General features: G+C 47.0%; 1 protein-coding gene across 1 annotated transcript in view; it reads right to left on the bottom strand.

Annotated features, from left to right (window-relative positions):
* CCDC180 (coiled-coil domain containing 180) overlaps positions 1–22,502 on the bottom strand; it is a gene marked incomplete at both ends in the record, with an annotated part of 49,576 nt that extends 27,074 nt beyond the window's left edge. The window contains 19 exons of the mRNA XM_084237795.1: positions 162–391; positions 1,854–2,238; positions 2,302–2,353; positions 2,515–2,554; positions 3,277–3,403; positions 5,743–5,858; positions 6,564–6,737; positions 7,700–7,822; positions 9,207–9,295; positions 11,599–11,678; positions 12,632–12,751; positions 14,098–14,261; positions 16,902–16,997; positions 17,127–17,237; positions 17,333–17,458; positions 18,484–18,593; positions 19,608–19,696; positions 20,461–20,654; positions 22,434–22,502. Coding sequence (XP_084093921.1) covers positions 162–391; positions 1,854–2,238; positions 2,302–2,353; positions 2,515–2,554; positions 3,277–3,403; positions 5,743–5,858; positions 6,564–6,737; positions 7,700–7,822; positions 9,207–9,295; positions 11,599–11,678; positions 12,632–12,751; positions 14,098–14,261; positions 16,902–16,997; positions 17,127–17,237; positions 17,333–17,458; positions 18,484–18,593; positions 19,608–19,696; positions 20,461–20,654; positions 22,434–22,502 — 2,495 coding nt within the window. The remainder of the gene's footprint in view (positions 1–161; positions 392–1,853; positions 2,239–2,301; positions 2,354–2,514; positions 2,555–3,276; positions 3,404–5,742; positions 5,859–6,563; positions 6,738–7,699; positions 7,823–9,206; positions 9,296–11,598; positions 11,679–12,631; positions 12,752–14,097; positions 14,262–16,901; positions 16,998–17,126; positions 17,238–17,332; positions 17,459–18,483; positions 18,594–19,607; positions 19,697–20,460; positions 20,655–22,433) is intronic.
* Between the last annotated feature and the right edge of the window lie 3,409 nt (positions 22,503–25,911).

The following is a 25,911-nucleotide window of genomic DNA, read 5'->3' as shown; positions in this document are numbered from 1 at the left end:
GTGTGTGTGTGTGTGTGTGTGTGTGTGTGTGTGGCCTCTACCCTCAGTTACCTACACATTTTCTTTTTCCAGCTGAAATTAATGCAACTTTTTGTTTTAACATTTCAGCTTGTTAATAAAACTTGGCATGAGAGAATATGAATAAAGGGATTTCTACTCACTGTTTCTTAATTTCTAAAACGAGTTTGGATGGAATGATCACTTGTTCTAGGAACTTGGCGCTGGGCATGTTGTTGATGAGAACAGCAAAAAGACTGGAATGGGATTTCTTGCAATTCTCCTCTTCTTGTTCCAGGGGCAGGAATACAAAATAAGTGTTCCCACTGGAGGTTGTAAAGGACTCCATAAACTCCTGGGAGAGCTCTTCTTCACTCTCTTCCTCAGCTACACCCTAAGCAGAAAATAAGACTTTAGAATTGACACCATCAAACAGACCTGGGGATCTAAACCACAGGGTTTTAGGCACCAGAGGTTATAAACCTGGGGGCTGAATCTTGCCCATAACTCTTGGGAAATTCCAAATAGAAATTTGATTTCTCTTAAAAACTCAGAGAATCTGGCTAGTTTGAGTCACATTCCCACATGGCATTATTGGCTGGAGCTGAGTAATAAGTACACAGTTGCCAAAGACTGAACGCTGGTATTGCCCCTAAGTTCATATCCTCAATGTCTGGGTACTTGGAGGTAGGGCCTTTGGAAGGTGATTAGGTCATGAAGGCAGAGTCCTCGTGAATGGGGTTAGCGTCCCAGAGATCTCCCTTTTCCCTTCTGCCATGTGAGGACACAGCAAGATGATGGTCATCTATGAACCAGGAAGTGGGTCCTTACCAGATACCAAATCTCTTTGTCCTTGGACATCCCAGCTGCCAGGATTGTGAGGAATAAAGTTCTGCTATTTACAGCCACCACCCAGTCTGTGGCAACCTGTTTGAGCAGCCTGAATGTACTAAGACAATGGTCTTCATCATTTGGCATTCGTTTTTGGTCTCCACCCCTCTTTTCTATTACATGTCTGTGGACATTTGAGTTTGAGATCCTGCTCAGAAAGAAGTCTCATATGCCAATTCTCCCACAGCAATAAAGGAAAAAAGTGTCTTTCAATGTCATCATTATGGAATTCAAGTTACTGTTTTGGTTTTGTGAGATTGAGGGTGTTGTGAGGATAAGATTTATGAGTCACTTCCCTACCCTCTAAGAAGAGCTCTGTCTGTTGGCTTAGATATGGGTCTTTTTTGTTATAAAATCAAAGAATGGGAAGAGAGAAGGAATGGAGAGACTAAGTTGATCTACACAATAAAGAGGAACTGACAAAGAGAGAAGACCAGGGAAACATGAGCAAAGTCATATAGTTGAGGGGTGACTTTGGAAGAGGTCATAGGACTGGATGTGTAGAGAAGAAGGGTAATTAAAAAAAAACAACAACAAAACATTGCTGTGAGATAAGAATTGAAGCCCTGTTGGACCTCCCCGGTGGCACAGCGGGTTGAGCACAGCTGTGAAACTGTCTGCAGCCTCTGCAGCTTGGGTTCGATTCCCAGCTGGACAGGAAGATACCCACATGGTGCGGCAGACATGGGAGAAACACACATGGTCGCGCCCGCTGCTCCCCTCAGCAGTATTTTCAGTCCGTCTGCCTGTTCTGCTCCCCACTATGTCTCTGGTGAATCCTCTCACGCCCTGCACATCTGGCCTGTATCCCAGTTTTTATGTGCATAAATAAATAAATCTTGAAAAAAAAAAAGAATTGAATCCCTGTTAAGAAAAACAACCAGGGTGCACACCTTTTTAATTCTTTTTATATACTCCAGTGAAGCCCACACTACTGGCTTGTATTAAAGGTCTTCAGAGTGAACACAGCAAAGTTTCCTCACATTCAAAACTGAATCTTGCCAGCCTACCTTGTCCGTAAATAAACTCTCATGGTCTCCCATCTCCTCTCCTTCCTCCTCTTTGCTCTTCACCGCTTCCTTTTCTTCCTGTTCCTTCTCATTTTCCTCTTTCACCTTCTCCTTCATCTCCTCCACCTCCTCCTTTTCTGGATCCATCACATTTTCCTGGCTCAGAGATGGTTCGAAGGAACTTCCTTTTTCAGCTTGCATTTCTTCAGATCCCTGCATATCATTCTCTAGGAAATCATCTATCTCGTCGCCCAGGATGAAGACTTCCTGCTGGTTCAATTCTATCTCTTCAGCTATGGAGGACTCAGCTTCTTGATCTTTTCCTATTTCTTCTGCTGAACTTGAAGAGCTTGTTCCTCTTGTTACGGTTATTTTTATTTTTCTCTCTTCTGCTTTTGACCACCTTTTTCTCCTCTGTTTTCTCATTATCTCCTGGGAATGCTTTTCATGTGCTTCTGTTGATCACCAGCCCCCCAAATAGAAGAAGAAATAGGTTACAAATATAGCCTGGATTTGCCTCCCCAGCCTAGTCAAGTATACAGACATAGACCACTATGCAGCAACAAACACAAGAGTGAAGTCAGGAACAAGCAGAACTGAGTTGTGAAAGTGTTACCTGGTTCCCTGGTTTTGAAAATGACTTCCCCATCCAGGTTCTGCAAGGGAAAAACATGGAACACTGAGTGAAGATGCAATCAGAATGGGAATCCCTGGTGAGGGAAGGGATTCTCCCAGGAGTTGGGCACCCCCATATTGGAGACCCTCAGCCAGGTTCACTGTCAACCACAGCATTTTCAGCTCTGGCCATGCAGGACTCCAGCTTGCTGTGTGGGAAAGAGCCGAACTCTGCAAGCATCAGACCAGGCCATTTCAGGCTTCCCGCCTCTGCCCGGGGAGATGTCATCAGTCTCAATTGTGGGTGAGCCCCTGTGCTAAGGGCACTTGATGTTGGATAAAAGTCAGGAAGCCGTGCCTGCCCTCCAGAAAACATCTTCTAGAGCATGTTCTGAGCTCCTGTAGCTGACAGCAACCAACATGCAGGTACACTGAGAGAGAGGAGGTGAGGGGTGAAGGAAATGAGATGGGGATCTGGGCTACCATTGTTGAAGCAGGGACTTCTGAGGCACATGGCACCCTGTTTTAGCAGCCTATGGATTGTGCTTGGCAGAATTTGTGAGGGGTCCCTGAGTAGCAGAGGGGGTAGTCAGTGTCCCATTTAGAAATGTTTTCAGCATCTACCTCCTTCATGCCCTGACCTGAACTCTAACTCCAAAAGGGCTTAGGGCAGCATTCAAAATTGAGGCAAATCAGGACAAGCAGTCATACTCTTCCCTTTGCTTCTTGGTGAGTGGCTGGGCTTTCACTACCCCTGTCCCACCTGTTCAAAGATTTCACGAACATGGAAGTGTCTGCTGAGGGAGGAGCTGTAGGAGTTGAGCGCCTTCAGGATGATCATGGGGTACTCCGTGACTTCCTTTGTCAGGAGGGCATGAGATCTCTCGTGCCTGGGAGGGAGGGGAATAAGGTCACTGTCTAAAGGGAGTTCAGCTGTGTGGGATACCCCAGCCAAGAGAATGGGCATAATAAAAAAAAAAAAAAAAACTGGCAACAACAAATACGGGGGAGGATGTGGAGAAAAAGGAACCTTCTTACACCCTGGTGAGAATGCAGACCAGTCCAGCCACTTTGGAAAGCTGTGCGCAGGTTTCTCAGAACACTAAAAATGGATCTACCTCATATGACTCAGCAATTACACTCCTAGGAATTTACCCAAAGGACACAAAAACACTTAATTCAAAAGGAAACCTGCACTCCTATGTTTATTGCAGCACTATTTACAATAGCTAAGATATGGAAACAACCTAAATGCCTCAAAACAGGTGAATGGATCAAGAAGATGTGGTGGGATGGAACACTATTCAGCAATCAAAAAGATAAACTCATGCCATTTGCAGCAACATGGATGGAGCTGGAAGGGGTTATGCTAAGCAAATTAAATCAGGAGAAAAAAAAAAGATCAAAGGACAAAATTTGCAAGCTGATCAGAGATCTGAGGCATCTAGCAGGGGAGAGGAAGGAAAAGGGTCAAAACAGGGAAGGAAAGCACAAGGGACTATGGTGATGGCTCATGGGTGCTGTGGTGGCGGGAGAGTTATGGGGACAACACCTCAGGGGAGAGATCAAGTGCTGTACAAAAATGAATAATGTACGAAAGAAAAAAATCGGGGTCTTGTCCTGACCCTCGAAATGGGCTGGAATCTGACATTTCACTCTGCACAGGCCTGCTGTTTAGGCTTCCTTTCACAGTAACAGGTCTTGGTTTGCTTTGCTATTGTTCTCTTTACACAGGGAATGCACACTCTTCGTAGAAAGTTTGGTAAATGCACATGAGCGAGTTCTCTGGTTGTTGTAACAAGAGTTCCCATTTCTTGTCTACTCTCCTCTCTCTGTCCTTGAACTTTGCCCTCATTATCCCATCAAACCCTTCACTGCCCTATGGCCCCTCTCTTTCAGATGAGAAGACCAAAGCTCAAGAGTTACTTATTTGCCTCCAGATAAATGAATCTAAGTACTACAGTGAACTGGCAGCGCAATTTCATTTCTGTGATTGGCCCTTATCAATTTTTTTATTAAAAAGGCACAAAGATATAAGATAGTTCCAGAGAACTATTTTTAATATTGAAATATTAGAACCAACCTAAAAAAGTGCTTCCATTGAGGGATGGTTAAGAAAAATCCACACTGGAGAAAAAGGAACTCTCCTGCACTGCTGGTGGGAGTGCAAAGTGGTCCAACCACTATGGAGAGCTGTGTGGAGATTTCTGGACCTACTAAACATAGAGCTTCCACAGGATCCAGCAATTCCACTCCTAGGTATTTACCCAAAGGAAACAGAAACATCAATTCCAAAGAACACCCGCACCCCTATGTTTATAGCAGCACTGTTTACAATAGCTAAGCTTTGGAAACAACCCAAATGCCCCAAAATAGATGACTGGATCAAGAAGATGTGGTACATACACACCCTGGAATATTACTCAGCATTCAAAAAAGATAAACACATGCAATTTGCAGCAACATGGATGGCGCTGGAAGGGATCATGCTCAGCGAAATAAGCCAAAAAGAAAAAGAAAAATACCGGATGGTCTCACTCGTAGCAGGAATCTAGAAAACTTAAATAAGGGACCAGGAAAAAGAATAACTATAAGAAAGTGAAAATCAAAATCAACAAAAAACTATGAACCAGAGACACTTTTTGGGGGGTGGGCGGCGGGAGGGGAGGGATTGGGGTCAAAATGGGGGGGTTGCAATTGTATGGGGAATATAAAAATAAAATTTATTATTTAAAAAAAATAAATGCAATCTAGAGCAAAAAAAGAAAAAAGAAAAATCCACACTAATGAATTCCATATGGTCATTTAAAAATGGAACAGTATCTGTCATTATAAAACTATTTGCATAGTATGATCCAATCTTTATGTAAATAACCATACATATACTATATAAAATATATTTATATACTATATATAAATGTATATGTCCATGAAAGGGTATTGTTGGGCAGGAATGAAGGACATTTTTTTCTCTGATATACTCTTGGCCTTTAAACTACATGGCCTTGAAGCTTCCCTCCATTAACTTTCCAGACCAAAGTTCTCCCTGGAATCATCTCTCTTAGTTGAGAGCAGAGCTGCCAAGGACCACAACACTCTGCAAAGTTGGAAGCAATATTTTATTCTTGAGCCTGCAGGGAAGGCCTATGGGCTCCTAAGCAGGCTGCCTCTGACCCTGAATATGGGTTCCAGGCCAGCTTCTCTGTCTTTCAGGGTCTGGTCAGCCTACCTGCTCCTCATAGTCTTTAGAAAATCTTTGGCCCTTTCCAGGTGAATCTTCAGCATTTCCTCAAGGCTTTGCTGCCGCAGTTGGTCTACAAGCTGGTCAAGCTGGGCCTCCTCGGCCTGGTGGCCAACCGCAAAACAGGGAGAGGCAGGCGTGAGTTTCCAGAGCTCAGAATATAGGTGACACACAGAGATCCTGGCCCTGGGGGTGAGGTCCGGGTGCCTAGGCACGTCCAGGCACCACAGCTCTGGGACTCTGGGTTCTACTCTCTGCCTAGAATGTTCTTCTCTGCCTACTCTTTATATCCCTAGAGACCCAGCTTAGCTAGACTCCTCAGGGACATATTTCTCACACCCATGTCATCTGGGCAGGTCCCTGCCCAGATCCCCATGGCATCTGCTCCTCCCTGTCACACTGGAAATCAGATACTGAGTATGTCTCTTCCACCCACTATGGTGTGAAGGCAGGTGGTGAGGGGCTGGTCTCATGTCCTGGGGGCAAAGGGTATGCTTCATATGCCTCCCACCCTCCAACTGTCTGTTTCCCACACATGCCCTCTTATAGACACATTTGGATCCAGGAACCCATCATAAACCCAGACCTGATTCAGGCAGATTTCTACTCCCATCTGGTCCTATGACCAAGGTGAGCCTTAAATTCCCCAACTCTTCAGGTTTTATAGCTTTAGGTTTTACATTTGCACCTAGGTTTTAACACCTAAATCCTGAGTTCATGGACCCTGAGAAAGATCATCGGGCAACCGACAATCTGGGTACAGCCCTCTCTTCATCTGCTGCAGAGATGACTGGGGCCGGGGGGCACACCTTGTCCTCCAGGCTGCATTTCTGCTGCTGGTGCTCCGTCCTCTTCTCAAGCTCCACCTCCTGCACAGACAGGTCACTCTGATGCGCCTCCCACAGCTGCACGGCCTCCTGGAAGTAGCTGAAGAGGTCTAGGCTCTGCCACTCTGTTCGCTTTGCCAGGGCCTCAAAGGATTTCTGAAAGGAAGAACCCAGAGAAGAAGTCTTGAGTGCCAGCTGGCCCAGAATGGGGAGGAGGGCCCCACTCATGAGGGTCCCTTGACAGCCACTGGAAGACCCGCATCTCTCTGAGCAGGCCATGGTCGTCCGAGCACCATCGTTAAGGCCATCTCTAGGCCACACCTTGGTTCATGGGCATCCCTCCCCTGGGACAGCATTTCTAGTCTGCTAGGGCCATGCCCCTAGACTGGCCAACCCTGAAGTCCTATTCCAGACCTGCTCATGTTCACTGAAGTCACTGATGGGAAGAAGATGAAGAGTGGTGCCAAGAAGAGAAAAGGATCTGCTCCAGATGCCAGCCTGGCACTCAGGTGGACCTTGGCCTGGGGCATCTTTTCTTCCTGCACTCTCTGCATCTGAGTCAAACCTTAGTCTGTTTTCAAATTTTCATCTCTCCCATCTTTTAAAAATATGTGTGTCCTATGCTCTCTTCTGGGTCAGGGGTCTACAAATGTGGCTTGTGGGCTACATTTGGTCCTCTGCCTTTTTTGTGTGTGGCCCTCAAGCACAGATTTGACATTATTAAATGACTGAAAAAATCAAAAGAAGCTATTTAGTGTGAAAATGACATAAAATTCAAATTTCAGTTCAGCACCCATTTGTTTCAACATTGCTGAGGACTGCGTATGAGCAATGAAACTGTTACAAAAAACTGAGGAGCATCCCCTAAAATGTTTACTCTCTGACCCTTTACAGAAAATGTCCTCTTTGCAGGGGTGGGGGGTACTTAATGCTCTGGGTGGCCTTTCAGTGCTCAGACTCAGCAGGGTTTGGGAAGCACTCACTGCCCAAGACTGTATATGTGGAGCCCTGTGCAGCACCGGTGGACTCACTTGTGACAGGAGAGGTGGCAGCCCCCAACCCTTACTCTTCTGACAGCCAACACTCCTGTGACCCCACCCCACTCCCCAGCTACGCACATCCAAGCACTCCAGCTCCTCTTCCACCTTGCTCTGGAGCTCCCCCACCATCTGGAAGAAGGATGGGTTCACCAGGCTCTCTGCCTCCTCCTCCGTGAAGGCTTTCCAGTCCAGCAGCTGCTTCTGGAGAGGGACAAGGAAGAGCCTGACTCAGGTTTCCAGGGGGCTTCACTTCAGGGGCCTGGTCCTGCCCCCTGAGAGCTGCCTCCCATTTGTTCTTGAAAAGCTCAGGGGAAACCCTCACAGTAGCAGAAATGGTCTGTCTTTATGGGGCTCGCGTGTGGGCTCACTGAATGACCCAGAGGTGTTCTCATCAGCCCCACGTGACAGACGAGGAAACCAAATCTTGGAGAAGCAAGGGAACTTGCTGGAGCCCACGCACTGCCAAGGGATGGGGCTGGATCTGAACTCAGAACCATCCTACTGCAGACCCTGTGGGCATAAAGCACCATTCCACATGGTCCGGTCTTGCTGTGAGTCAGAGAGGCTCCCATTTCCTGTCACTTTGAATTATGCCACCTGATAACCAGGCTTTCTGGGTAATTAAAGCTTGGCTTATGCACAAAACCTAAAATAAACCAAACTCCCCCAACTTAACATTTTTACCTCTGGCTGTAGAATCCCAATGCTGCGGAACAAGAATACCAGGGTCCTCTGCCAGACTTAATGTGCTCTTGGGGTATGTGGCTAGTTTGGCACTCATCCCCTGCATGTGCCCGACAAAGGAAAGTGGGAATGGGCACAGAAGGACCCTCAGGCTCTGGAGGGGGTCCTGGCAGCAGGCAGCAGAGAGGGGTGGGCACCAGGGGCGGTGCCCTCAGAGGGCACACGGTTTCCCTTCATCCACACTCTCTCCAGGCTTCCCTTCTGAGGCCTGATGCCCCGAGGATCTGACTGAGATGCACAAGGTTGTCCCAAAGGCTTCAGGGCAAACGAGCCCTGTGGGCTCGGGCAGCTCCTGGGCCTTTTATGAACTCAGTCTTGTCATCAACAGATGGGGCCGCCGGCCAGCTTTCTGCAGGACCCGTCAAATTCCAGGGCAACATGTGGCACAGCCTACAGGCGGCAGGACCCAAACATACCATGCAACTCCCTGTGCCTTCTGCTCACCTCACTTCCAGACACAGGACAGGTGGGGCCGAGAACATCTCCAAAATGATTAGGCTTTGGGGGCTTTTTATTTACACTGGTTTACCAGGAAGACAAGGATAGGGCATTTGACAATATAGTTCTTTGTACCCCAGAAAATCGGGAATTGCTACTGAAGAGCTTTGTGAGGTTTCTGATTGGTGGGATAAGAGATGTATCTGGAGGAGCTCATGTATATGGAGTAGCTCATACTACAACCGGAGGGTTGGGTAGGAGTTGCTGGGGAGGAAGGCTCCAGGCAGAGGGAACAGCTTCAATGTACCCAGAGGTCAACAAGGGTCTGGTGTGTGAGGGAGGAAAAGAGAGATCCAGGCTGGAGGGGGCAGGAGCAGGCCCAGAGGGGATATTAGGCACCCACCTTGCTCTTCTGCACCTGGGCCAGGCATTCCTGCCAGGTGTCCTCGTACAGCAAGTGGATCTGCATCATGCAGCTCATGTGGTAGTCGTCTGCGTGGGAGAACAGAACGAGTCAGTTGCTCTTCCAGAAAGGAGAGGGTGGAAGGAGGAATCAGAAAGGGGAGTTTCCCTTTGCCGGGGTAGGGAGGCAGTTTCTCCCCAGCAAAGTGTCTCAGTAGGATTGGTTAGGAGACGAATGCCCCATCCCCACCATCTGCTGTGTCTCCTAGTCCCTTCCCCTCCCCCACTTAACCTCAGAGACCTCAAGATGTTGGTTGATGCCCAGGAGTTTTTGAAAGTGTTTTATTTTACGTTGTTGAATTGTCTATTAAACGAACATCCAATATTTGTTTTTATCATTATGACTTATTTTGCTGCATCTAATTTTTTCAAATACCTTCCATTTTGTTGAAAATAGCTGCATTTCATCCTTTCTTGTGAAATGGAGACACTTTAAAGCTGGTTTCTCCCATCCCCAGGGCTGCTTCCTAGGCCAACACATCCTTACCCTTACTGTGAAATCACTGTGATGGACCCTCCCCGGCCACCTTGGGATCACTGTGCTTCCACTCCTGTGCCCCTCTGATCCACTCACTCCCTCAACCTCGTCATTCCCACTTTAGAAACTTCGCTGGTTCTCACTGCCCTCAGGATAAATCAGCTTGTCCACACCAGCTTATCCACATGGCCAGCACAGTCTGGCCCCTTGGCATCTTCCAACCTCTGCCACTTCCTCCTTGGCCCCATGGCCCCTGCTCTGTCTTGCCTCTCAGCTTCCCCACATGTGATGCTAATCTTCCTCCTTGGGAAGGTCCCTGTCCCCTAGGATTAGTTAACTCTTACTTGCCTTGTGGGTCTCATGCATGATCACTTCCTTGGCAAAGCCTTTTACATCCCCAAATACATGCTCACGTAGCTGGTGACCTGTCTACTCCTTGCTCTATGGCTTCTGTGCAGGACTGAAAGCACCCAAGGAATTATCCAGCCTGTGGGTTCTCAGGGCCAGCAACATGCCTGTCCCAGGGAGGAGCCTGCTGAATGGCTGTCATTGTTATTATTTAGGTTCTCTGGGCTCTTCCTTTCAGTATTATAATATAATTGCAATAACTTTGAAATGATAAAGCCGAGAGCCCTGGGAGCAATGGTGGGTTCTACTGACTGAAATACCCAGATCAAATCTAGCTGTGAGACTTCATTTGCTGTGCGCTATGCACAGGATATTTTACTTCTCTGTGCCTCTGAGTCCTTTTCTATCACAGGGACAATGACACCACTGGCCTCATCAGGCCTCAAAGAAGATGGAAATAGTATACATCTTCAAGAGTAAGGCTTGGTAAACTTTTCCTATAAAGGGCTAGATAGAAAATATTTCCAGCTGTGCAAGCCATAAGTTTCTGTTTCCTCTACCCATTTCTGCTATTTTTTTTTAAGATTTATTTATTTATAGAAGAACTGGGGTACAGGCCAGAGGCCCGGGAGGGTGAGAGGATTCACCAGAGACAGAGCAGGGAGCAGAACAGGCAAAAGAACCAAAAACACTGCTGAGGGGAGCAGCGGGTGAGACAGGAGAGGTCTGCCGCGCCATGCAGATATCTCCACAGCTGGCTGGGGGATCGAACTCACGCTGCAGAGGCTGCGGACAGCTTCATAGCGTGGTGCTCAACCCACTGCGCCACCAGGGAGGCCCCCTCATTTCTGCTATTGTAGAGTAGAAGCAGTCAGAGACTACAGGTGAACAAATGGGCATAGCTGTGTTGCAATGAAATTTATTATTTACTAACAGATAGGACAGTAGCCCATGGACCAGTTTAAGGACCTTTGTTAAGGCAATTTTTTCATTACCATTCATTAGTAAGCAGTTCTTGTGTGAACTACAACTGAAGTTCACTGGATTGCACGTAATTCTTACACCAACTCCACAAGGTGGGGATCTCTAAATGTCCTCTTGAGATCCTTATTTTGGGGGAAATGAATATGAGGCCGTGAGAGACCACTACTCCTTAAGGTCATAGAGTTGGGACAGCGCAGAGCTGGATGTCAAACCCACATCTTCCTGTCAGCCGGGTCATGGGCTCTAACCTCACATGCCCAGACCTGGCCTCTGAGCCAGGTCATCACCAGGGTCACAGTGCATCGCTGGCATGCAGGGCGAAGGAGGCTCTGTCAGGGAAGGTCTTGGAGGTCCAGTGTGAACCCTTAGAGTTTACTCTTCCCTTCACACCCTGTCTTCCTCTCCGAGAACTGACCTGCCATCCATGCCTGAGTTTATAACAGACCCTCAAATAGATGACTGATAAGCACTACAAATCTACTACCTGAACAGAGTTCTGGAGAGCCCCACATGGCTCACTCACCAATGTTTTTATTCAGGGATTTGAGAGAAGAAAACCATTCAGTCAGCTGAGCTTCACTGTAATTGGGAGGCAGAAGGTCACTAGGGAGGGAAAAAAAAAGACAAGTTAAACCACACTTGGATAAGATGCTCACTTCCCAAAATTGGTAGCACCTTTAAGCTTACCAAAACTGGCAGTTCCAGCACAGTATCTGCACAAATTCTGAGGAAGGGAAGGTGCTTGCTGGAGACTTTCTGGTGCTTTTATTAGAAAATAAAAGCAAATTTTCCCAATGAGGAAAAAAAGTTTTCACCACTTGACTTCTAGTGAAGCCACTACTAGGCACAATATGAAATATATACAAAGTTTATACATTAAGGCTGTTGCATAGTAGCAATGTTTATAAATACACACCAAAAAAATCACAAACAAGCTTTATATCCAGCAATAGGGTATTGTCTAAATAAAGGACAGTGAATCCTCTCCTGAAAATCACAGTAACAGTGCAGATAGAAAAATAGTCAAATATAATTAGTTCTGCAATCAGGAGGAGGAGTCTATTTCTCAACCCCTGGGAGCTGGGCTTGGTGATGTGATTGGCTTTGACTGACGGGAAAGTAGCAAGCATGACGCCACAGAGCCCCTGCATCCTACGTTTCCCTCTGGGACCTGAGTCTTGCATTTGCTCCTGTACTGCCACGAGGAAGCAGGACTAAGGCTGCCACTTTGCTGGGAAATGCTTCTCCTCTTCCTGGGCACTTCCTGGAGGCCATGAGAAGCAAGTCTCATCCCTACCACCAATATTTTTAAGTTCTCTTAGGATACAATGACTACTGGGACCCCACAGGTCTCTCCCAGGGCAGAAACGTCCTGCTCCTGTGCAGTAACATTCTCACATGGGTGTAAAACTAATAAGGTGGATAAAATTCTCAGTGCCACGAAAAGTGCTTTTGTTGTTTCTTCTGACTCAGGGGAAAGATCAATGCTGAGGACTCGGCCTGCATCCCCAAGGAACCCGAAAGATGTTCCTGCCCAGTGAGTCCTCCCTTGGTACCAGATGGTGCAGAGATGATCCAGTCGCTTCTTCTGCAGGACTCCCTGGTTCTTCAGCATGATGTCCAGCTGCTTCTTCACAGATGGAGGCGTCTGGGTCCTCTCATTGGCCATGAACTCACTGGGAGGCCCGATATATTGGCATCATGAAGAGAGGAGGAGTAGGGTGGATTGGAGGCAGGGGATAAGACCCATGGTCAGAACATTTAGAATTCCAGTGCCCTTATATCAGTACATGACTCCCCAACACTTCTTCCCCATCCTGGGCCTTAGGAACAATAAGGAATGGAGAGAGGGAGGTGGCAGGGGAGGAAAGAACCAGGGACTGCCAGTGAAGCTCTGGCACTACGAGCATGGCACCAGCAGACACAAAGCCAGATGTGGGTCCTGCCACCTCGTGGCCTGGAGCAAGTCGCTGCCCCACCCCTGAATCCCAGTGTCCTCTTCTGTAATACAGCTACTATAGTACTATTACTACAGTGCCTTTCTCATCTGGAACTTATGAAAACTCAGCGAGATATTATAAGCAAAGCCCTTAGCACCACACCTGGTTCATGGAACTGCCCAGAAAATGTCAGCTCCTGCCATCATTGTGGATGATTAGTGACTGACATTTATAACAACCTCCCAGGCCCAGGTCAGGCACTTCACACAGTATCTAGTTGGTCACAGAAATCCCAATGCAGGTCTATCACGGAGCCTACGTTGCGTAGGGAGAGAAAGGCTCTGAATGTTCAAGTGCTTGATCAAGGTCACAGGGAAAGCACAGGTGGGGCCAGACCTTGGTACACTTTGTCTTCACCCCCAGTACCAGATCCAGATCTGGTGCTTTCCCGCTGGAAATGTACATGCACAGATACCTGCACCCAGACCTGCAGTACAAATGGACAGACACCCTTTGTTACTTTCAGATATGTTGGCCCAAAGTGTCCCTTTCTTAGCAAAATCAAGCCATAATTTTTGGCCAAAATCTCCAGCACCCTTGTGTCAATATTAACCAAAGACCCATCTGGCAGAGGAAGCATGGAGATGGGCCCTTTTTCAGCCTTCCTCACTGGTACACTTTCTAGCAGAGGGGAGGATGGAGCTAAAGCCTGGAAGATGGTCTTTTCCTTGGCCCAGTGCTACAGAGTTGTGTGTCTAAGTAGAGAGAGGAAATTGGGCAGCTCATCAGACTAATGCTTACAATTTGTGCTGCGCTCAGAAAATGAGGTACACATCTACATTTGCAGATGTAAAACGCCTGGGAGAAAATATGTGAAATATCAGCTGTGCTTCTCTCTGTGATGAGAGATCTGTAGTAATTTTAAATTTCTTCTTGATACTTTCAGCTATTTTAATTTTTTTTAAAAGAATGCATAGTAATTTTACCGCAAGAAAAACAACAGCACCTTAAAGTAATGACAAAGAGGGGGCAGCCCACCACCCCCTTCCCTGTGCCAGTCATTTGGGTGGGCAGCCACTGACCAGAAACTCTTCACCACAGACTCCTTCTTGAGAGTTTTCCATACTTCGAGCAGGTCCTGCCAGCGGCGGCGGCTCTCGAGCTCCTGCTGCAGCGTGGCCTCCATCAGGTTGACAAACAGCTGGGCGAGGGCCCTCCGGTTGCCCAGCAGAGCGTGGTTGATGATCTAAGGGCACAGGAGGGCAGGAGATGGGAGGAGGCTCTGGGGAGGGGATGTCTGGGGAGGGGTTTTAGAACAGGCTCAGTTGGAGAGAGAAGTCAGCTGAGGTACAGATTGGGAGCGACTGGGACCCAGTGTGAACCAGCAGGGCAGTGGCTATAGATTGCTGAGGGTTCGCTGGGCACTTAAGGAAACTGCCTGGTGCTCAGCAGCCATGGAACAGGGACAAGGATGTTTTCTGAAGGCTTAACTGAACCCTTGTTGCCAGGGAGAGGAAGTCCTGAGTGAACTCCACAATCTCAGGTTTTATAGATTCCACCCCCACCCCAGGCCAAGGAGATCCAAGGCACCAAGGACTGCAAATCCCATAATGTCATTTCCACTGAAGGGAGGATTGCTGGAGGATTTCAGTTCACCTGTGGGCCTTGGGGGCTAGTTTTTTGCCAGTCTTCAGTGTACTCTTGGGGTCCCAGCTCAGGGGAACTGGTAGGATGCATTCACCAATTTATCTCTCTCTCTTTCTCCCTGGGTTATTCCTCTCTTCATTTCCCCTTTTTGTAAATAAACCCTTATTTAACCCTTTTGTGTGTGCTGCAGTTGGGTCTCATTATAAGTCTTTTTTTTTAAGTGCATGAGTGAGGACCCACACTTAGGCCAACCCACTCTACATTGGGATTGCCCTGTAACGCCCTGAACATGTGAGCGCCAACCCAGCTGCAAGGTCACATCAGATTGTTAAAGAAGGTGATTTCAGGGGCCTCCCTGGTGGCGCAAGGGGCTAAGTCTCAGCACTATGAAGCTATCCGTAGTCACTGCACCAGGAGTTTGATCCCCAGCCAGAGAGCTAACCCATATAGCACAGCAGACCTCTCCTGTCTCACCCACTGCTCCCCTCAGCAGTGTTTTCGGTCCTTCTGCCTGCTCTGTTCCCCACTCTTTCTCTGGTGAAACCTCTCACGTCCCCACACCTCTGACCTAAACCCCAGCTCTTGTATGCATAAATAAATAAGTCCTTATAAAAAAAAAATAGGTGATTTCAGTTCACTGGAGGGGAGTGCTCCAGTGGACCCTCAGCGTTTAGCTGTTTTTCTTATAAATTTGTTCCAAAAGCAGAGTGCTCATGCCATCAGGGGCCAGCCACATATGACTATGATGAGAAACGGGACCCAATTACCAAATGGAGTCAGAGCTAGAACATTCTTGGCACTCCTCTCAATGGTCCTCTTCTAGGGACCCTTGGCATGACAGTGGGGACAATTCATTACATGGTCTGTCCTAACATTTAGCATTCCTGCCCCCTTAGATCAGATTGGCCTCTCCCATGCCCCAGAGACTGGCACAGCTGAAATGCCTCCCCACATTTCCCAAAGCCCTCTAGCCATTACCCTGGGACAGGCTGACAACAACCAATCTCAGTGGATAGAAATTCCAGTAACACTTGTCATTGGAACAGAGGTTTGATGGCAGCTACACTTCTGGAGGGTACTAGCTGGAGGAAAGTGTACTTCCTGAGCCTCTGGTTTCAGAGCCACAATATAAAGACCATGCTATTTATAGCATAGGCATTTTGTGAAATCAAATGAGATAAACGCATATAGGACAGGTAGCAAGTGCCAGTTGTTATGATGAGTAAAATAAATACAGAGAAGTCCAACAATGAAACATAACCAAGGCACTGCTAACTCTGACTGCCCTAATGGATCAAGCAGACACCGTTAAAAACTCTTGCTACCATCACTCAGGTCTCTTTAATCATTCTCCCATAGGTAATGACACTGAAGCATCATCCCCATGTTATCGATAGGAGTTCTCGGTGCAGGGGCTATTGTTTTGAGAGCTTTCATGTCTGGGCAGTGGAAAGGGAGGTCTGTGCTCACTCCCTATTTGTGCTTTGCTCACGACTCTCAGGTACAGATCTGGACTGGAGTTTATCATGGTTCTGAATGTCATGGTCCCTTCACCCTGCATGCTGCCAGGAGGCCCATTTCTGACCAGCTCAGCTTTCCAGACAGGACACCCATGCAAGGAAGTGGCCCTCTGCATAGCCGAAAGAATCCACCTTCAATGCGGCAGTGGAGTCAGGCTGTACTCAGCTGATGGAGAGACATCATAACAACCTTGCATTTCTTGGTTTTTACTCCAAAGAAAGCAGTTAGTGGAGGCCGAGGGTGAGGATGGGGGAACCAGTGGGCACAGAGCTAAGAGGCAGGCATGGCTCAGCAATAGGCACCCTTAATCAGCAGCAGGAGAGACAAAAACCATAGAAAAGTTAGACAACAGAGCAGGAGAGTGGGATGACTTCTGAGGCACAAACTGCCAAAGATGATATCTCCAGAGCACAGCACCAGTTGTGCTGCCTATGTAGCTAAGACATGGCTCAGTAGGTGGACATAAAATCCTCAGCTCTCAAGCCAATGAAGCTGCACCAGGTTACCGGGATTAAGGTAGCGGAGAAGCATGAAATGTGCTTTGGAAAGATTTCCATTGCAAATACTGAACAAAGACTCTGGTTCTGCACCTCTGTGTCCAACCTGAGTTACATGGAAGTATTACATTGAGAAGCCCATTACTGACCAGACTCTGGGGCATCCTGGGGTCCTGCTCCTTCTCCCATGGGTTGATCCCCTGTGCATGAAAACCACTTACCATGGCTTCTTTATTTATCAGCCTATACACGTCTGGCTGCATGAGATAGGAAGTTTTCTCTATGATTCCCACATATTTTTTCAACACCGCTTTTAGCTAAACAGGACAAGACACCATAGTTAATAACTCTTTTTTTTTCCCCTGGAGAAATAAAAGACAATAGGTGATGCCCCATAATATCCCACTAGAGAAAATCACCAAAAGTCTACCTGCAGATCAACTCACTTTGTCTGCCCGGGAGAATTCAAGCGAGTGCAGTGTCTCATCCAGCTCCTTAACCTCCTGCTTCTGAGACAGGTACTTCTCAGTAACTTGGTCCCACAGCTCCATCAGGTGCTGTGCCAAGAAGTTTTGGTTGGGCTGGGAGAATGGATGGAGGAAGGAAGAGCAGGACCAGGGTGGAGGAGGCACAGCCACAAGGGGACTCCTACTTGGATAGTGTAGCTTTCAAAGTTGCCATCCTCCACCTCTTTGAAGAGAAGGTTGATGTCTTCAATAGATTCAGTCAGTTTTTTTAAAAGAAGTGCTCCTGACTCCAAGATGAGTGGTTCCATTTCCTAAAATAGGTCAGGAGGATGAAGGTGTATCATCTGGCGCCCAGATGTGTATCATCTACCCTGGCCCCCAGGGTAGTAGGGAGTACACCACCCCCCTCCCCCATCCATAATGGGGAAGTGCCAGTTATGGTCCCATGTCAAAAATAATAGTCACTAGCTAGACCTATGTTGTTCAGATTTGCTAATTAGTTCACAAGCAGAGCACTAGGGCAGCCACCATGTTGGACAAATACCATGTGCTGGGTCCTCTACTCTATGCTAAGAATTTCTCCTCAGACTCACTCGGTCCTCTCAGCCCATGGAAGAGGTGCTGATATGAGGCCAGGCCCATGGTTGAGGCTCAACATATATTCATTAAAGAAGTGGTCAGTGAAAGAATTCCAAGGTAACATAAGCTGTGGAAACTGAGGCTCAGTTAGGTTGTGTGACCAAAGCCACAGAGCTCATGGGTGAAATCAGAGCTCGTGTCCATCTGGGATGTATTCAGAAGGTGATGAGCCATCTGGGGGAACGTCTTCTTGGTGCTTTGGGTATACAGCCAGCTCAAAAAATCAAGGGAAACCACGTGAGTCAGAGAAAATTAGGGGGTGAATTGTGGGGTTCAGAGAAGACCTGAAAGAGGAAAAGGGTCTCATTCGGGAACATTCTGGAGAACATACTGTGGCTGGAAATGAGGTCTCTGGAAATGTACAGGGGACCAAGTGAGGCTGGTACAGACTGTCAATGGAAGGGCAGGCCTTTTAACCCCTCATTAGTATGACAGAATTGAAGGAGCAAAGGCTGGGCTTTAGCCTTAGTCCTGGCAACACTTTCTGGGCCTTATCTATAAATAGGTAATGAAAGTTACCCCCCAATAAGGCTACACTCCTAATGAGCCACTCAGACACAGCCACTGTGATTCCATCTACAGGGTGGAGAGCCACTGAGGAACACTGAGCTGGGGGGAAAGAAAGGGAGGGTGCCAAGCCAAGCCCACCTTCAGAATAGCCCCCGAACAGAAGAGGAGCAAGAGGGAGGGTCCTTACCATGCCAACCTGAGCAATCTCCTCCTTAAAGTTCCCCAGAGCACTCTCGTAGCCCTTCCTCTTGCTATCTCTTTCCACTTGAGAGGTGAGGTTGCTGGTTCTCTCAGGAACTGGGAGAGAAAAATAGAGGTGCTGAGGTGGTCTCAGAGTGCCAGGGTGAGGGGAGAGCACCCAGGAAAAGACAGCAAAGTAAAAAAGGTGACGGGAACTCCAAACCAGGCCCCAGCGTCAGAGGTTTCAGGAAAAAGAGTCAAAGACAAACGTGATCCCGGCCTCCCCTGGTGGCGCAGTGGTTGAGCGCTGGACTGAGAAGCTGCCTGCAGCCTCTGCAGCGTGCTGGTTCGATTAGATTCCCGGCCACCAGCAAGGGTCCCACATGGCGTGACAGACTCTCCTGCTGTGCCCGCTGCTCCCCTCAGCAGTGTATTTCCTCAGTCTGCCTGCTCTGTTCCCTGCTTTGTCTTCTCTGGTGAATCCTCTCACCCTCCCGCGCTTCTGACTGTACCCGGTGTTTGTATAAATAAATAAATAAATCTTAAAAAAAAAAAAAAAGACAAACGTGATCCTAAGTCTTGTGGGGAATAAAGTCTCCCATATTGAGTTAAACACCTGAAAAAATTTCCAAAATAGTATGTATAGAAAGGGACAATTTTTGTTTTTTTAAAAAAGTTTTATAGCAGCAAATACATATGCAAATAAGAGTAAATAAAGGTGTATAGCACTTAGCAGGTACTAGGGTGGGGTTGCAGAAAGCATTTACTTTCTGCTTTAATCAGTGAACATATATTATGTTTTTCATCATAAGGGAAAAGAACCTCCATATTGGGATAAAGTTAAACTCAGAGAAAGCTCTATGGAGGAAGAAAGCAGAGACTGCGGAAAACCCCTGCTATCTCAACAAAGCAGAAAACACCCTTTAGCTAACTGTCTGTTATTTGGAAAAGTCCGCTGTGCAGGAGTCCCTCCTCTTCCCCAGCTCCCACTGGAGAAGGCAGGGAGAAGGTTCTCTGACTGAGTGGAGGAACATAGCAGGGGCTTCACGTGCTCCATGGCAGAGCTCCCAGGAAACCCATGCTGTACTCTCCTGCCCAGATCAGGCCTGCCCGAGGCTGAATAGAGCTTACCTATGGTGTCCATGAGGCCCCGCACTTCTCGGGCAGCGATGGTGTTCTCGCTCTCTTGAGCTTTTTCCATCTTGATCATTTCCTTTTCCCTGAGGCATAAGCCCAGGAGAACAATAAACTCCCATCCCACTACCTCAGGGCAACTGAGCACAGGAGGTTATCTTCTGAGCATTGGCAAAAGCCCAGAGCCCCCAGATCTCTGCTCCAAGGGGGTGAAAGGATGAAACAAAGGCAAGTAGAGAAACTGACTTCCCCCCACTCTGCCCTCCAGAGTCCCAGAGATGAGTTTATGTCTGTGCAGAGCTTAAAGAGCTTAAGTCCAGCTCCTGCTACATTCTCCCAGGTGCCAGGGGTGGGCAGGTGGTGGCCCCGAGTCCCGCCAACACTGTGCCCTGGCGGAGAGGCACTGACCCGTCCTGCCCCAAATCCTCTTCTTCTGACATGCCTTTGCACCCCGCCCATTAGGACAATCGGTCCCCTCCCATCCGGGAGCCCCCTGTTCTTTTGCCCAGACCTTCCTGGTACCCAGTCACCTGCCCAAGGGTGCCCCCTCCCCCCAACCTGTGGCCAGCCCAGCTGGTTTTGTAAGATACTGGGTTGGCACACGGTGATTTTTTTTCTTTCCCTTCCCCTTCCCCTCCCCTCCCCTTTCCTTCCCTTCCCCTCTTTTCCCTTTCCTCCTACTTGGGGACTCTGAGCTCAGGGAACTGAAACGGTATGCTCTGAAGTCTCAAGTTTAACTTCTAGGAATTCCTGAGCTCCCTGCTCCATCCCATCTGCTTCCATCGCAGGGAATGGCACCCCCAATGCCCACCTCAGTGTGTGGGAGTGTGGCCTGGCCACCAGAACCTACCTGTAGAGAACAGGGTTTTCTGTGATCCAGTCATTGGGTAGACTGTGCACCCACTTCCGCTGCCGATGAGACATAATCTCCCCCTCAGGAATATCTGTCTTTTTCATGAAGGGTTTCCTGCCACTCTTCACCAGAGCCTGGGAACGCTCCAGAGCCTGCTTCCTGGAGGCCGCCAGGGTATGGATTAGCTGCATCTGAATCCACCCAAGACCAGAGTTGGGGGTGGTCCGAGCTACAGATACTCCCTAGTGTCCTCAGGGTGCTGTGCAGTCTTAGAAGTTCAAGTGGGAATCAGCTGGCAAAAAGGAACTTTACAGAGAGCCCTTCAACCCCAGGGTCCACTCCCTGCAGGGAGACCCCTGTGCCTCCAGAGGCAGCTTTCAAGAAATTTTAATGAGGACCATTTAGATGCTCATCCCAGAGCTTTTTTTTTATAATCACAAGGAATTAGAAAAATGGAACTGTCCAATAATAGGGAATTGATCGAGTAAACATGTTATGTCCCTTGATGGGATATTAGACATTGTTAAAAATGAACTTACAAAGGATTTTTATGTCATAAGGAGATGCCTATGATATGATACACCATAAAATATACCATTTAAAAGCATGAATTAAAAATTATAACTAAAATCATAGAGTATGATCTCAAATTTTTAAATGTATAAATAAATGACTGGGAGAAACTAAGGGGACCAAAATTATGTGTGTAGTTTGTTTCTTGGTCTCTTTATGCTTTTACAACTTCCATATCAGCATAATTTAGAGCTCAGAGTAGAAATGAAAATACTTTTTAAATAAGTATTATAGAACTTTAAAGGAAGAGTTTGAATCTGTGTTTCTTGTGAGATATTGTTTTGTCTGTGCAATTAATTTTAGAGACAACAAGGTGGTTCTGATAAACTACGTGTCTGTCAAGAGGGTATTACTGTTATAAATTATGAGGCTCCAATATCAACAAAGAGAGTGTCGCTAAGCACCAAGTACATGGATGCCCTTAGACACTGAAAAGGTCTGTAAAATACTGTTGGTGGTGAAAAACTGGTTTCAAAACAGTAGTATAGAATCAAACCCAGTTTTTAAACAGAAAAATTAGAAATGCCTTTTTGAAAGGCAAAAGACCCAGGGCATCCAATGATTAACTCTGGCTATTTCTGAGTAATTTAAATTTTCTAATTTTCAAGAATAAACATTCTCACTGGTGTAGTCACTATGGAACACAGTAAGGAGGTTTCTCAAAAAATTGGAAATAAATTACTATATGATCCAGCAATTTACTTCAAGTACTTTCTTGAAAAAATGAAACACTAATTTGAAGAGATATATGCAGAACCTCTGTTCATTGCAGCAATATTAACAAAAGCCAAGATATGGAACAACCTAAGTGTCCATCAATGGACGAATGGATAAAGAAGATGTGGTATATATGGAAATATAATGGAATACTACTCAATCACATAAAAGAATGAAATCTTGCCATGTGTGACAACATGGATAGACCTTAAAGAAAGACGGAAACAAATACTGTATGATTTCACTTATATATGCAATCTTTAAAAAAATAGACAAAATGAATCATAGTGACAGAAAATAGATTGATATCTACCAGAGAAGTGGAGATTTGGGGAGCAAAATGTGAATCGAGGATAAAGAAGTACAAATTTTCAGTTATAAAATAAATAAGTATGTACAGTACGGGGACTATCAATAAACAATAATATAGCTGATGATCATTTCACAATGTATACAAATGTTGTACACCTGAAACTAAAATAATGTATGCAAATTATACTTCAATATTTAAAAAATGACAAGATAGTCTAATTTTTTTTCCCTATATTTTCAGAACCAATAAGCAAAGCAATTCCGAAGTGTTTATTTCATTAGATTCTCCGGTAAGGAAAACTTCAGAGGGAGGGAAGTTTGGGGAGCAGAGGAAAGGGGGAGTAGAAAGAGCAGAGGGACAGACCTACCTCAGCCTTGAAGATCTGCTGGTAGAATTTCCCGGTGGGAACTTTGGTTACCTTGCCCACTGAGGACATCTTGGTCGCTGGCTGAATGCTCCTGCTGGAAATCCAGTTTCCAGGAATCATATTTGGGGTTGGGTCACATCCACCCAGAGGTTGATAACTGACACCCCCCACCTCCTCACCCCCCACCCCCACCCGCAGGACAAGTAATCCCCAGATGACAAGCCCCCCCCCCCCAGGCATCCAGCTGGGGTGACCAGCAGATCTGAGACCCCCTCTTCTCTTATTTTAAGCAAAAATAAGGGAGGAGGCAAAGAAGCAAAATCAAAACTGAATTCCCTGAGAAAGTGACTGAGTCTCAGTCTCATGGGGTGCAAATCCAAGGCGGAATTTGGGGACAAAAAATAATTAAAGTTTTTTGTGTGCATGTGCTCTGCTCTTCAAGCTCTCCTGGGAAAAGGCAATGCACCCAAGGTGTGACTGAGATTTCAAACCGGCTTTGAACTCTCCCCTAAGCCCTGTCACGAAACAGGGATCCAGGGCCCCTGCTCCCCTCCAAGAATGGTCAAGGGAGGGAGACGTGGAGGGAAAAGCCTGAACCCGACTGTTCTACCAGGGCCCCAACTGTGAGCTAGAAAGATCCAGCAGTCTCTTCGCGGCACCCACCCCGACGGCACCAAGGAACGGGGCAGCCCCTGGACGTCCCCTCTAAGCTTGGACAAGTGGAAGGAGTCCCCTCTCCCAGGGGCCCAGTCGCGCCCCCACCAGCCGAGAAAACCACTCCGGTGAGTCCGGGAGAGCGGGTCTAGCCTCAACTGCAGCAGGACGCGTTTCGTCTCCAAGGCAACGGGAGGGGCGGGAGTCCCGCTGGCTCCGCCCTCACTTCCTTTTCGGGGAGGGAGGCGGTCACCCTTAGCATCCAGAAAGACCCGAGTGCTGGAGTGACTCCTAGTGAACGCCTTCGCTCCAGCCCGGTCTCTCTTTGGTGCAAAGGGACACCTCAGGACTGCCGGGGGCATCGAGAGAGACACTAAATGACCTGGAAACTAGTGGGTGGTGTAGTTATGAGTCATTATAGTCAAGAAAATCCCATCTATCTCACCTTGGTTAAAACAAAGCTCTACTGGGATGTAGCATGGAAATGCTTGGTTATGAGAGTCAGCATCTCTCAGGAGATGATCTCTAGCTCAGATTAAATAAGGTTGAGGGTTAAGAACTCTCATCTCAAGATTTGAATGGAATTATAATAAAAAAAACTAATTTATATGAACTTTGAGTTCCAGCCATCCACCCAGCCACTGCCACTTAACCCTCCTAAAATATAACTTTGACTACCCCCTCTGCTATTCAGGGACCCCTCACAAACCGCCAAGTGCAATCCACAGCCTCCGTGTACCTCAGAAGCCCCTGCTTCAACAAAGCCCTCTCTCTTCCTGCTTAAGCCCCTGCCATCCCGCTCTTCTGCTGGATCCTTCAGTCTCCACACACCCAGCGCCCTCCCAGACTTCCAGCCCAACACCAGAGATGGTAGCCCAGATATCCATCTTACCTCCCTCACCCCTCACCTCCTCTCTCTCAGTGTGCCTGCATGTTCGTTGCTGTCAGCTACAGGAGTTCAGAGCGTGCTCTAGAAGCTGTTTCCAGGAGGGCAAGCACACCCTACTGACTGTTATTCAACAGTTAGCACCCTTAGCATAGGGCCTCACCCATAGTTGAGACAGATGACAGCTCCCTGGGTAAAGGCAGGAAACGGAATAGCCTGGTCTGAGGCTTGCAGAGTTCGGCTCTTTCCCACACAGCCAGCTGGAGTCCTGCATGGCTAGAGCTGAAAATGCTGTGGATGACAGTGAACCTGGCTGAGGGTTTCCATACATGGGGGTGCCCAACTCCTGGGAGAATCCCTTCCCTCACCAGGGACCCCTGTTCCGATTGCTAATAAATGCTCCCTATAACAACTTTTGGAACAATTGGCTATTCTGTTTAGTTTCAGAAATTATGAAACTCTCACTGCCCTCTCTTCACCAAGATTAACAAATAGTCTAACTTCTGAATGAGTTTTGCTTATTTTTGAACTTCATTTAAGTGGGATCACACAGGACTTTTATGTTGTACTTCTTCAAATTATGTTTGTAAATTTCAAACATAATTGAACGTGATGAGTTCATTTTTATTTGTATATAGTAGTCCATTATACAAAAAACCATTTTATTTGTCCTTTCTATTATTGATGCACAATTGGGTTTTCTGCTGTTTAGAGAAACTCTACCATATAATACTGCTCTGAACATTCTGTTGCGTGGTGAACATACAGAATTTCTGTTGGATGCTAGCCCGAGTGTGGAATTGTGGAGTCATGGCGTAGGTCCGTCTTTAGAAGATGTCTTCACTGCCTCTCCCAGGGGTGGAGAAACAACCACTGAAATTTGGGTGTCTTTAAAAAAACACATATCTAACCATTTCCTGTCCCGGGACACTAATTGCCTCTCTGCAGTTTTGAAGGAAAGGAAACATTTCTGTTTCTCTTAAGACTGAGGTTTCTTTTGGCCAAATTAGGAACTTTTTCTAGTTCAATCTCTGGAACTGTATCAGCTCTGGGTGAGGGAAAAAATGTGAAGAGATTAAACTGCATATGAAAAGGACAAGTTCAGAGGAAGATCATTTCCATCCTCAGTTCTTTTTAGGGACTCAGTGACCACCCTTTACCTAGATTCGAATCCTCTTGGAATCCTTGTCCAAGACCTCCAAACTCCCTTTCTTGCTTGTCTTGTTTGCAGGGGAAAGATGCAGTTTTTGAGGCTACTTGGGCCTTGTCCTATTAACGTTATGAACCAGGAATTCTAGCAGCATCTCTGCACTTCTTCATACATTTTTTTTAAGGCAGAAATTCCTTCACAGCCTCTCCTTCAGATACATCATCTCCGCTCCTCCCTGATTGGGACCTCATGGATCACAGGTGAGCTCTCATTTGTCAGGATAAGTGTCTGTATTTCTGTCCAGCAAAAGACTCTCTCCCTTGCTGGCCCAGGTGACTTTGAGGGGCCCTGAGGTTTTGTGGTCCATGGCCTCAGACAACTGACAGTTTACACACTCAGTTGTATTGTCATTCATATGTCCTAAAGGGGTATCTGGGCCTGAGCCCCTAGAGCTTCTCACCCCTGGTTTGGCAGTGTTCCTTTTCAGTCTTGTGCTTTGGTTATATCATGGGGGTGGAAGCCATTCTAGTTGGGTCTCTGAGTGATAAGATATAAGAGAAGTGGGTGTCTGGGGTCCAGCAGGGGAATGCCACCAAGCTGGTCATTCATCACATGCATGAACTATCAGTGCCCACTTTGACCAAGGAAATAGGATTGTTAGTGTCTTTAAATTTATTCAGGTCAGAGAACGAATTCTAGAGACCCCAGAACCATTTGAGAAAAGCTCTGAGATTCTGTTCTTCTAGAACCAGCCTTTGCATAAAAAAATCTCTATCAGTTAGGGTTCT

This window comes from Talpa europaea (assembly GCF_964194135.1).
Source record: "Talpa europaea genome assembly, chromosome: 7".
In the NCBI taxonomy this organism is placed as follows: Eukaryota; Metazoa; Chordata; class Mammalia; order Eulipotyphla; family Talpidae; genus Talpa; species Talpa europaea.
The sequence above is the reverse complement of the archived record's forward strand: the minus strand, read 5'-3'. Positions and strand labels throughout refer to the sequence as shown.